General features: G+C 40.3%; 1 protein-coding gene across 12 annotated transcripts in view; it reads left to right on the top strand.

The window, feature by feature from the left end:
• sema5b (semaphorin 5B) overlaps window positions 1-13,608 on the top strand; it is a 583,141-nt gene that overhangs the window by 270,160 nt on the left and 299,373 nt on the right. For all 12 annotated transcript variants that reach the window (XM_062971530.1, XM_062971492.1, XM_062971628.1 and 9 more), the window contains one exon: window positions 3,647-3,849. In XM_062971530.1, the coding sequence (XP_062827600.1) occupies window positions 3,687-3,849 (163 nt within the window). In that variant the 5' untranslated portion in view covers window positions 3,647-3,686. The remainder of the gene's footprint in view (window positions 1-3,646; window positions 3,850-13,608) is intronic.

Raw genomic sequence — 13,608 nt, 5'->3', positions numbered from 1 at the left:
AGATTTTCCCCTGACATTAAGTCTCTGACTCTGGAGGTTGATGCTCATCTTCATTTCTAAAGAGCCAACGTTGTTCGTAGATGCTTCCAAGGTCATGTGGCTGGCATGACTGCATGGAGCACCATTACCTTCCTGCCAGAGCGGTACCTATAGATCTACTCATATTTGCATGTTTTCGAACTGCTAGTTTGGCAGAAGCTGGGGTTAACAGTGGGAGCTCAGCCTGTTCCTTGGATTCAAACTGCTGACCTTTTGGTCAGCAAGTTCTGCAGCTCAATGGTTTAACCCGCTGTGCCAGCAGTAGTAGTAGTACATTGACATAAATACATTCATGGTTACACCAGTGGACCCGCCTTTATCTCTAATACACCTCCTCTCCAAATGAAAGATCCGAACAACTTCTACATTATTTAAAAAACAAGCAAACTCCTGTTGCGCTAATGTATTTGGCCTCATTGCCCCAGAAGGACTAAATCAATCAATCAGTTCTAGAAGAGTTGAAGTTTACCTGGCAAGAGATGTCTTGTCTTTACTTGTTGTTGTGTGCCTTCAAGTCATTTCTGATCTATGGCAACCTAAGACAAACCAATCACAGGGGTTTCATGACAAGATTTGTTCAGCCTTCATTTAGCACTTTGTCATGCTTCTTAGACCATTGCAGTCACAGTGGTTCCTTCCCTTAATTTCAGTAGCCCTCAGCATCAGGCTGAGTTACTGTGGTGCTTGATTATATACTTTCTTTCTCTGAGACAGCACTTGCTGAAGTCACTAGATGTTCACACTGAGATTTTCCTCTCATTTATCAAGATGCGAGTGACCTCCCCCTTTCCTTTTTGGTTTCATTTAATAATAACCTGTCTTTTAGTGTGAATTGAGGGTGAAGATGACTGTCCAGCTGATTCAGAGCCATAGCTTAATATTTATAGCATTCTTAGAAATCTTCAAAATGTCTAGCCAACTGCAACAAAACTTTCTTACTTTTGAGCACTTCTGTTTTTTGCCCTTGTTGTTCTCACTGTGTGCAGTATTTATGTAAATAATTCTGTTTGACTCCCTTATAAGCTTTTTCACCACATTTGACTTATCAATTGTTGATATTGTCAGTGCTGATTTTCTAACCACATTTGCTTTGAGCAAATGTATTGCTTATTTTGGACTTTAATTCTGAGAAACCATACTCGTTGCAGTATTACTGGAATTGGGTGCCCCCCCCCAAAAAAAATTCCTCCAGCTTTGCCACATTTGGACAATATGAAATTAATATTTGTTCACATAATCTGTTTATTGCACAATGAATATGAATGAAATTGCTGCTGGATCAAGAGATGTTTTCTCTGTGTCTCTGCTGTGGGTGAATTTCATAATTATTCATTTTAGTATTTGCACCACCTGCTTCCTGTGATTCCCATTTGCTGTGCTGACTGCAAGGTGGTTATTCACCTTTCCTCTTAGGACAGCACCTTGGCATTGCTGATTATTGGCAACACAGCTCCTTCCCATGGTGCACCGTAAACATGTTTTAAGGGCCTTTTTGTTTTGTGATTACATTTGTGGAATACTTAGCAAGTGAAGTGTGTGTTTGTGTATTTGTGTTAAAACCCTTCCAAAGTCTGCTAGCCTACTTTCTCCTCCCACACAGCATGGTTATTCCAGGAACCTTCACTTGAAACTGCTTTATTTCATTAAATCTTCCTTGCTGACTATACATTACCATGCTGTGCAAAGCCAGCTAAATAACACCATAGCAATTAAAGTGATGCCAAACTGCACTAATTATACAGTGAAGATGCAGTGAGCATGGGCTTCCTCACTTCCGTCTGATTAACACTTTGTACCGTCTTAGAATCTTAGGTGAGATATGACACAGTGGGCTTCAGAAAAGAACTAAAGATTAATAGAAGGGTGATCAAGATGAGACAAAGAAAAGTTACTGTAGATGTCTGGACAATTAATAGATGCAGCAGAGAAAGTCCATGTATATTCCAACTAATTGGGAGCCAGAATTGGGTATACATTGGGATCTAGAGACTTTGACATTTCTCATCAGAGGTCTTCCTTTCCTTCTTGGTTTTCAGTTTTGGAAAAATACCCTGTGAATCAGGCATTTAGAGGTTTTGAACTTCCACAATTTCTAACAGCCGATAGGAATAAGGGCTGAAGTTTGCCCATGCTTGCTGTGAATGATTGGAAAAATGGGGGGGGGGGGAATGAAACGTTAGCACCATTTACAGACTGAAAGGTATTTTGTTATTTCAGGATCATAATATGTGTTACATATAACTTGGAGCTTGGCATAAAATCAACATTTTATATATATGAGAAATTTTATATATGAAAATGGGCTTGTTTAAATTTCATTTTGTTATTACAATTGGGGCTACAAGGTCTCAAACTATAAGAACAACTGCAAATTTATGACAATCAATCAACAGTAAAACCATCAACTTCAGTTAAACAAATCCTTCATAGTCTGAATTTAGCTTACATAAAGCAGTCCTTTCCATCAAAAGAACTGAGAAAAGCAAACCAGGAACATAAATCATAGAATCATAGTGTTAAAAGAGACCTTGTAGTCCTCCCAGTCCAACCTCCTGCCAAGAAGCAAGAAAATCGCATCCAAAGCACCCCGACAGATGGCCATCCAGCCTCTGCTTAAAAGCCTCCAAAAAGGTGCCTCCATCACACTCTGGGGCAGAGAGTTCCACAGGAGTTATGTGATCTGATACTAAACAGCAGACTTTCTCAGGCTGATAAAGGAGGGGCTGCTGCTCACCCCTTCCCAATGTATCAGGGATTAGTACTGTATTTGTCCCCATTGGTTACAGCTCTTTCTTGCTTGCTTGCAAATTTGCTGCAGACTAGTAGCTGATGGTCAATGCCTTGGCACTGGGCCACCAGTTTGAGTAGTACTGCTATACAGTCATACATATATGCTGCAGTTTAGTAATAATGTGGAGAAAGGAGAAAATATATGAGCACTTTATCTCACATACCTTATTTATCATTCTGAGGTAATATACTCATTAGCCTAGAAAGGCTTGCCATACCAATCCGGGGAAGGCAGCATTTGTGTAATTGTTGGAATCCAACAAAGGTACAAAGACTTGGTGAAAAAAACAAGGAGCCACCACCCCCAACTTTATTTTTCTGGAGAATTTGAAAAAAATAAAATATATTGTTTCTTGTCTCTTCATAGTAAAAGGTAAAGGTTTTCCCCTGACGTTAAGTCCAGTCATGTCTGACTTCTGGGGGTTGATGCTCATCTCCATTTCTAAGCTGAAGAGCCGGCGTTGTTCGTAGACACCTCCAAGGTCATGTGGCCGGCATGACTGCATGGAGCGCTGTTACCTTCCCACCGGAGCGGTACCTATTGATCTACTCACATTGGCATGTTTTCGAACTGCTAGGTTGGCAGGAGCTGGAGCCAACAGCGGCCGCTCCCGCCGCTACCGGGGTTTGAACCTGCCACCTTTTTTGTCTCCAGCTCAGTGCTTTAACGCACCTCGCTACCGGGGCTCCTTCATAGAGCCATGTTAACTGGCGCTGAGAGTAGCAAAATTATCTCCTCCTGCCAGTTTTTCTACAAATTCTATTTTTTTTAATTTTTAAAAATTTACTTATTTGTTGGTTTCTTTTTGTATTACAGGTCTTCTCTGGGGGTCTACCTTGGATGCTAAAGCTGTCCCATGTCTTCAATCATGGTTATTCCAGGATTAATGGTTGTTCCGCTGTCATTTCCTGGTCTGTTTCTTCTCACCTTTCACCTTTCCACATCACAGAACATTCTTGATTACCCTGAAGATGAGCAGCAGTGTTCAAGAAGAGAGCATCCTGTGATTTCTTTTGAAGGTGAGACTGTTTCTATGCCTTCTGTCCTGGTTTAAAGAGAAGTAGTTAGGTTGCATTGGATTGTATCTGCTGGAGACACTCCTGTTACTTTTCTTAGATTTCATTCCCTAATGGAGGGCATAAAGTGAGGACTGGACCTGTTCTTTGGTGTTTATTACTCATGTTGTTTACTTAATCCAAAGAGTACAAAACCTGCTCTTTCCATAATTAAAAAAAGTTTCATCACATTCTGATCTAAAAATTAGTATTATTGGAAATAACAGCTATTTGTAGAACATCCCTCAGCAGTCTGTAGTACAACTGTAATGTTTGGATAATGAGATATATGGAGATCTGACCCTGGGACAGGGTCACCATAAGTCAGAAATTACTTGAAGGCATACAACAACAATTCCTTCAATTAGTTTACAACAAGAACTCTTTCGTAAAGGCGATAGCTGCATCGTGGCTCATAGTTTATTTGACTCAAAATCTATCCACTTCCTAAGAATTTCAATTTATACCAAAGAGAGACAGGGCAGCTCTGTCAATGGATTAGGTAGAAGTGTTTTTATTCTTCTCAGGTTTCTCAGTACAGATCATGTCTTTGTAATAATGGTAGTGTCCCTCCATGATCCTTAACACTGCTATACTATTAAAAGTAAATGGGAATGTAAATTCAAAATAGGATGCTACCTGATTGTCTACCTCTGCTCAACAGAACTGATTTAGGCAACTAGCCATCAGTATGAGTACTACTCCAATATCATTCTATACCTAAGTTTATTCATACTGTGAATTAAATTCTGCTCTTGTCTAGGGAGAGTGATTTTTGCATTGCAATTAGGTGCATAGATATGCTGCTGCAAGTTGTTCTAGCTACGAATATTGTGGAAAAATTAGATTGCGGAAAAACTCATAAGGATATTTGTTAAAGAAGCATATGGTCAAAAAATAGTTATTGCTGGAGAGTTGCAGAGTAGCCTTCATGGTACTTTTAAAAAAGTTTTTTTACCTGACTTTGTCATCATATTTTTAGAAATTTCACCAAAGTCGTGATTAGATCAAATTTTAAAAGAGAAATGCAAATTACTAGGTAATAAAAGAGCTTAAACTTTCAGACTTATGTGTCTCTGGATTAATTCCTTGCCACATAATAGATTTTTCACCTAACAAGGCAAGCTGACTGATGTGTAAAATACACAGATTCTTGCTAATTATTGTCACGCTGTATGGATTCCTGCAAATCAGTTTTCATTTTCTGAGGAACAGTAGATTGTTTCCTTTTGTTTGCTTACTTGTTTTGAACGTGATATATTCTAGTTTAATTGGTGATCTGTAGTTTTCCTCTGGGCACTTTCACACTATACATTCATAGTGCTGTTATTCCATTTTAACTCCCATGGCGATGTTGAAATTGCAAACCCCAGGAATTGGTAGAAATCACTGTGTTGATGTTGTGCAAGGCTCCCTGTATAATGTTCAAATCCAGGGAATGTTGCTGCAAAATATTATATTGTTTGTATCTTCAGCATTCTGGTATTGTAGTATTTTCCCCCAAGTTCATTTTCCAATTTTAATAATTTCTGAAATAGCAGTGTATTGCTTTCCCTTTGGCAAAGAGGCATGGGTTTGCAATTAGATTCTTCAGTGAGAACAGATGAGTGAAACTACCTCTAATGACCTTTTGCAAACAGTAGAAAGAGAAGTCAAAGACCTTACTGACCTTTTTGGACAGTTCTTTGTTACACGTGAGATTCATCGCAGGAAGTGAATGGTTGCTGTTGTGTGTCAAATATATCAGCTACATTTCTGTTGTTTGTGCTTTTTTGTGTTTCAGATGGATGGAATTAGATTAGTGAAATCTTTATGTTTGCTTAATAAAATGCTAGCTGCTAACCTTGATCCTGTAGATTCGGAATATAAATGCAATTTTTTTTAATTGCTTGTAAGTTGGACCATGTACTTTATTGCTCTTCTCCAATAAAGCTTATGCTCCAACCTATTAGGCAATAAGTCTCCTGCCTGAATTAACTGTTTTAGAAAAACTGGAATGGCTGTTACAGTGTACAGTATAGCAGTAGGCTTGTTGGAACAAGAGGCAAAATGAAGTGGTCATTAAATTAAACTGGATTACATCGGAAAGAATGACTTAGTTTTTTATTAATTCTTGCCATCAAGTGAATACTTTTGCTCTTTTCCATTTTGTCTGACTTCTTGCTTGTTAGTAAATTGTTTATGAGGCGTCTTGAGTACCAAATGAGGCTGGGCAGGTTCTCTGAAACAGGCATTTAAGCAGATTTACAGAAACAGTTTGTACAACCTACAATCCTTTAGTTAAAAGAACTGCTAATATTCTAAATACTGGAATGAGGGGGAGAGAAAGAATGTGACCCCCAGGTATTGAGTACAATTTTGCCATTCCAACTTCTTTTACTCACAGGTGTTTTAGACCCAGAGGGGCTTTTTTTAAAAACACAAGAAGTAAAATGCAAGCTGCAGGTTGAGTATCCCGTATCCAGAATGTTTGAGTTCAGAAGTATTTAGGATTTTAGATTTTTGGGATTTTCAAATGCCTGTATTTTCACATACATACATCATGATGTATCTTGGAGCTGTGGATTCAAGTCTAAACAAGCAATTCACTTATGTTTCATATGCATCTTGCAGCCCCCGGTGACACAGCCGGTTAAACCGCTGAGCTGCTGAACTTGCTGACCGAAAGGGAGTGGGGTGAGCTCCCACTGTTAGCCCCAGCTTCTGCCAACCTAGCATTTCGAAAACATGCAAATATGAGTAGATTAATAGGTACTGCTCCGGCAGGAAGGTAATGATGCTTCATGCAGTCATACTGGCCACATGACCTTGGAGGTGTCTATGGACAACACTGGCTCTTCGGCTTAGAAATAGAGATGAGCACACATCCCAGAGTCAGATATGACTAGACTTAATGTCAGGGGAAAACTTTTACCTTTACCTATGCATCTTATACACATAGACTGGAGATAATTTTATGCACAATATTTTAAATAATTTGTGTATTAGAACAAAGTTTGTGTAAATTGAACCATTTGATTGAAAGGTGTCCCTATCTCATCCACTCATATGGACAGCTTTAGGTTTTGGGATATTTCAGAATTCCAGGTAAGGGATTCTCAACTTGTATTAAACATAAATGTGTCTGGCAGAAAGCAGTCAGGAAAAAGGCAGGTCAGAACTAGTCCCCCTTAGACTTACTGTAAAAAGGAAGATCTGCCAGGGAGACCAGGGGGTCCATTTAGCTCAAGATTGTCCACTCTGTACTGATGGGGAGGAATCTTTCGTTCCTCTTCCTGGAGTTGCCAGGCATTGAACTTGGGACCTTCTGTGAACAACCACTGAGCTAAAAGCTTTTCCTCAAAACCTTTGTAGAGACTCTTGATGGTAACATAATGCAAAGTAGAAATGTTGTTTGGGCTAAATCATATAGTCATTCAGTTGTTAAAAAGAAGTTAGCATGAACAGTGTCTTCTCTTACAACTATGAGTAGTAAATGCTCTGAAACTCTTCCTTTCTGTGAGTTGATCAAGTTGCTTTTGGTGAGTCTCTTTGCAAACTGCTTAGCTGCTTAGAAGTGCTATGGGCATTCTTATGTGTCGATTACTGAACCCAGCAATAATTAACTTGCTAGGCTGTCTCAGATAACATGTTAATTTTTTTTTAGAATTTGTTAATTGAACTCCCTCTTGGAATTTCTCTTTTCACCCCTGTTATTTGTTTGACAGGAAATATTTTATTTAAGGCAAGCAGCAAAGATGTAACCGAGATGTTTCTTGAGTAAACTTTGCCTGCTAGGGGGGTTCCAACTGATAAATCAGTATGACATTGCAAATGTTCATGTAAGTGCTAGTTCCATTTTTTTTTAAAAAACAAGAACTACTGGCCCGAGGGCCTATTCTAAGCCATAGAGCTATTGGGATTGCCAAACTCGATGCCTGGTTCCTATAAAAGAAAGATGGGGTGTAATAGTGTTTGATGTCACATCCCAGTAATTTACTCCTCCACACGTCCTCCCTGTTGGGAAAACAAGACAGAAATCAAGTTAGGACCTAAAATAGAAGCAAAGTACAGTCCTGGAACTTTCTGTAATCTCTAAATCAGAAATCATCTTGAAGGCACACAATCACATTAAAAATCTAATGTATGTAGCAAAAGTAGTCAAATGTTATAATGCAAAGTTTGGTCGAACAATATCAATAAGTCTTTAGGGAAAAAACCTATCAACATAACCATAATCCAAGTTTTTATTACTTGGGAAGGAATCCCACTGGAGCACAGCAGCACACCAAAATGCCAGGGAGTTACCCTGGACCATGCTCCGACCTACAAGAAGCTCTGTTTGACTATCAAGTAAAATGTGGGTGCTACAAATACAGTAGAGTCTCACTTATCCAAGCCTCGCTTTTCCAAGTTTTTGGATTATCCAAGCCATTTTTGTAGTCAATGTTTTCAATATATCGTGATATTTTGGTGCTAAATTCATAAATATAGTAATTACAACATAACATTACTGCATATTGAACTACTTTTTCTGTCAAATTTGTTGTAAAACATGATGTTTTGGTGCTTAATTTGTAAAACATAACCTAATTTGATGTTTAATAGGCTTTTCCTTAATCCCTCCTTATTATCCAAGATATTTGCTTATCCAAGCTTCTTCCGGCCCGTTTAGCTTGGATAAGCGAGACTGTACTGTAATATCATTTGAAAGCTGACTGGCACAACCTGGGGATCACAACCAGATACAGTGAAGACATCTGCCCTTGCACTTTGCTACTCTGCTGCTGAATACACATGCCCAGTGTGGAATACACCTCACCATGTTAAAACAGTGGCTCTTAATGAGACATGCCGCATTATCACGGGATGTCTATGCTCTACACTACTGGAGAAATTATACTGTTTAGCCAGTATTGCATCATCTGATATCCCTTGGGAAGTAATCGCCTATAGTGAAAGGACCAAGGGAGTGACATCTCCAGCCCATCCTCTGTTCAGATATCAGCCTGCATGCCAATGTCTTAAATCAAGAAATAGCTTCCTAAGATCTACAGAGATACTTGCAGGAACACCTCAGCAAGTGAGAGTCCAAAAGTGGCAGGCTAAAACCTGGAACCTCAATCAGTGGCTGATACCAGATGAGAAACTTCCTCCTGAGCACACAGTAGACTGGGCGACTTGAAGGCACTGAACACACTGCGCTCTGGCACAACAAGATGCAGAACCAGTCTTAAGAAATGGTGCTACAAAGTCCATGACATGTGAGTGTGGAGAAGAGCAAACCACAGACTACTGACTACAATGCAGTCGTGAGCCCCTCCACAATGGAGGACCTTCTTACAGTGACACCAGAGGCACTCCAAGTGGCCAGCTTCTGGTCAAAGGAAATTTGGTATAATGCCAAGTTTTTAACTTTGTGGGTTTTTAATACACTATAACTGTATTTCCAATTGGCTTCTGACACAATAAATAAATAAATAAATAAGTTTATATTCCAAGTACAGAGGAAAACATATTCCTGAATCTGCAGGTCGGTTGATAGGGTGCCTTGGAAGTCTCTCATTTTTGCTTTGGACATATTATGAGAAGACACAATTCATACCATCATTTTGAATAGAGGAATTCTGCACTGTAAGTGAATAGATGTAATCAAGCAAATCATGGTCCTGAGTCTCCAGTACCTCTATAGGGCTGTTGAGGATAGAGCTGACTTGGACGTCTTTCATTGAGAAGGTGGCTGTAAATTGAAATGGACTTGACAACAGTGGACAACGGCAACAAAATCTATTGTAGTTGTTGGAGGTCTCTGAATCAGGAAGTCTTTTTAACACCTTAAAATGGACATTGTATTAATTTAAACTGCTCTTTTATTAAGTTTTTTTTTTGCTTGAATGAACAATGGTGGCATGTGTTCTCATACTTTTTGAAGGTGCTGAAGCATCACAGGGAAGGGGACAGGGGAGCCCCACAACGGAGCCTGGCCCTGTTCTCCTTTACAGGGCTGTGGTACAAAGAAAAAGCTGGCACTGCAATTGGTATAAATAGCATCTTGTTCCAAGCTGGTAAGAGACATTTATCCAGGTCTGTTCCAATCTTTCTCCAACCTGTCTGACCTTTCCACTAAAAACAATATTGCTTCAACATTTAGAGAAGGGAAGTTCTAGTGGAAATGAAGGGCCAGTGACATTTAGGGTGAGATCCCAAATATCTGGCTTTGCAGTACTGTTTACAATGACTGTTTAGAATGCCGAAGGAAGCAAGTGAACTAGTTTCTATGTTTTTTGTTTGTTTGTTTGTTTTAGCAGATGGTTGGGAGGAATATGTCTGTTATAGGTGTAATGCGAGCCCTTGGCATCCACTAGGGTTTTGTTCCAAGACCCCCATTTCTTTCGGTCCCACTAAATGGAATGAGATTTTCAGCTCCAGAAATGTCTGCCGTTAGTTTTCATATTGGTATGTACAGTCTTTAAATAGTATGCGAAAAAATGACTGCGGCATTCCATGCAGTCATGCTGGCCAAATGACCTTGGAGGTCTCTACGGACAATGCTGGCTCTTTGGCTTAGAAATGGAAATGAATACCAACCCCCAGAGTCGGACACGACTGGATTTAACGTCAGGGGAAACTTTACTTTTACCTACCTATGCTTTTTATGTAGATAGTATTATATAATTATGAGTATAATCCTTTTGATATTAAATTTACAGTTAGATTTTTATGTACTGTAAGAAGGGCCATTGAGATATACATAAACCAATACATATTGGCTTTTTACTAAATTCCCTTCTTTTTTTGTTAATATACTTCATTTGCACTAATGGTACTTTTCACATATTTTTAAAATCACATTCATTGCAAGAGAAAATATAGGTGTGTGTGTATATGTGTATGTTCATGCCTTCATGTTGCCTGTCAACTTATGGTGACTACATAAATTTCATAGGGCTTTCTTTCTGAAGCAAATAATACTCAAAGGTGGTTTTGCCAGTTCCTTCCTCTGAAATATAGCCTATAGTTCATGGTATTTACTGGTAGTCTGCCATCTAAGTACTAATCAGGAGTAAGTTCTTAGATAAAGGCTCCATCTACACTATCATGTAATGCAGTTTGAAACTGCATTATATGGTCAGTGTAAATTCATATAATGCAGCTCAGTGCAGTTAAACTGCATTACAGTATATGAATTTACACCAGTGGTTCCCGTCCTTCTTGACTCTCGGTGCCCTTTTTAGAATCAATTTCTATGGCGGAGCCCCTTAGGCCTATCCTATATCTTAACAAGTTAATGGTGTTTAGGAGTAGTGTTACAGGTGGAGGAAGAGGGGATAGATAGTAAGAGAGTCTAAAATAAATAAATATCTAAACAATTGCACAGTCCATGCAATTGTATTTTAAAAACTTTGACATTTACCATAATATCTCAATTTATTCTCAACTACCACCAATACACATGATATTGTCAAAACTTGGCCATACATAAACATTCTTCCAAAGTTCTTCCAAATCATTTCATTTGCGCTACAACAGTATTAGAGTCCACTGTAGTGCTACAGTACGCCTAAAATAATGTATAAACATTTAATGAGACACTTGTGGTTGCATTTTTGTACAGTTTTCTTATTTTAGGTTCAGTTGATGATAATTGCAGGTGAATGTCTGGTTCTGCATTTAAGCGACTTCTATATTTTGTTTTGATACCTGTATATGTAGAAAACGCCACTTCACAGAGATATGTAGTTGAGAAAGGCAGCAATATTATTTTTGCCTTCCAAGACAAAAATTTTAATTCATCTTGTAAATGCAGCCAAAATTCCTGTAGACTTTGGTTTCAAAACACAATTTTACTTTGCTATGAGATGCCAAAACTTTGAGGACCCTGTATTCCACTGATTTTAAGCTGGGTGTTTTTTTTTTAATTCTTGCTGAACACACTCAGTAGTCAATACCATTTAAAGTCATCAAGTGTGATGACCCATGGGCAATGTAGTCCCATTCCTGGCACTGTGGTGCCAGATGAAGAGGAAAACTTGGGTTTTTCGCCGTTTCAGTCAGAATTGGAACTTTCCCAGCCAGATTTGGAAACCTTGCACCTGCAAGAGATTTGTCTTCCAGAAGTCTGTCAAACAAGCCCTGAGCCTAAATCTCCTACGTTTTCTCGCCATGATTTTTGTAAACAACAGAGAGGAGTCGATCAGGCGTCTCGCAGGAGTGCTAGGATAGCTGCTAAGCATTCAGCTGATTAAGCCTGCTTCCCATGGGAAACTTTAGGGAGTCATGCATCTGGACTCAGAAAATAGCTTTCGTTTCTGGTTCTCCAGAGAACTGCTCTTGGGCGGGAAAACGGGACCCTACTTAGGTGTTTTACCCACAAAGGGATCTTGCGGAGTCAATTCGTCAGCAACCGGAGTAGCGTGTGTGGACAGCTACTCCGCTTCCAAGCCTCCGTTCCTGTCGCCAAGCCTTCGTTCCCAGCTTTGTTTACTCCACGAATCCTGCCTTGCTTTCTAAGACTCAGCCTCGTCTTGTTTCCCGGATTTTGCCAAGAAATTACCACGGATCTTGTTCTTGTTCCTTGTTTCCTTGTTGCCTTGAATCAAGCCTCGTTTTCCCAAGAATCAAGTTACTTCCTAGCCTCGCTCAAGTTCACGGACTAAAAGACCTTGTCATCTCCCCTCACTTTGCCTGGCAAAGTGAGTGTTTCGGTTATTGGATTACAACTTTGGACCTTAATATTTCATATTGGACATTGTTTCTTTGGACTAATTTTGACCTTTCCTGAAAGGTCTATTTCTGGACTATTTCATACACTTGCTTTTATTAACTTTATATATTCCTTCAATAAAGATATTAGTTAGATTCTGGCCTCTGTGTATGGTTATTGGTGCTCTGCAGCCTGGGTCGTGACAGTTTGACTCCGCCACCCTAAGCACCAATTAACCTAGGCCAGTATGTCTACCGGAACCGTGCCGGGTGGCCAGCCACTTAGCTACACCATCGACAAGGACGAAGTGGACCGCATCCGTGACAAGCTCAATGCGCAGGATGGGGAAATAAGGGGTTTGAAGGAGCGCGGAATCCGTCTCCCGGCCATGGCGTTGCCAACCAAGTTTTCTGGAGAAGCTTCTAAGGTTCATGTTTTCCGTCGCCAATGCCAGGCTTATCTAGAGGCCCGTGCTGCCGAGTTTCCCCAAGAAGACATCAAGGTGGCGTGGATTTACAGTCTCTTGGACGGGCCAGCGGCCAACTGGGCGACGGCACTGTTCGACCAAGTCTCCCCACATCTAAGGTCAGCGCAACATTTCTTGGACCACCTTAAGGCGACCTGGGGAATCGAGGACAATTTGGAGGCAGCCGGCCACAAACTCCGGCGCCTCTCCCAAGGGGACAGACCCTTGTCCCAGTACATAGCCGAGTTCCGAGTGCTGGCCCACAACACCGGCTGGAACGATGTAGCCCTCAGAGGACAATTTCGGGAGGGTCTCAACATTGAGATGCTGGAAGAAATCTCCAAGGTGGATCCTCCCCACTCTCTTGAAGCACTCATTGATCAATGTTTACGAGCTGAAGTCATGCTTGCCAACAGAAAACAATGGGTCCGAGGCCAGAGCGGTAGAGCTGGGGTGAAACCTCCCGCTCCCATCGGCCTCCAGCCGCGTCCAGTATGGAGACCCCCGCCACCAGCCCCATACCCCAGAGGGAGCGAGGAGGTGCCGATGCAGTTGGGCAATGTGCGTCCCAGAT

Source organism: Anolis carolinensis, chromosome 1, assembly GCF_035594765.1.
Source record: "Anolis carolinensis isolate JA03-04 chromosome 1, rAnoCar3.1.pri, whole genome shotgun sequence".
Lineage (NCBI taxonomy): Eukaryota > Metazoa > Chordata > Lepidosauria > Squamata > Dactyloidae > Anolis > Anolis carolinensis.
The sequence above is the reverse complement of the archived record's forward strand: the minus strand, read 5'-3'. Positions and strand labels throughout refer to the sequence as shown.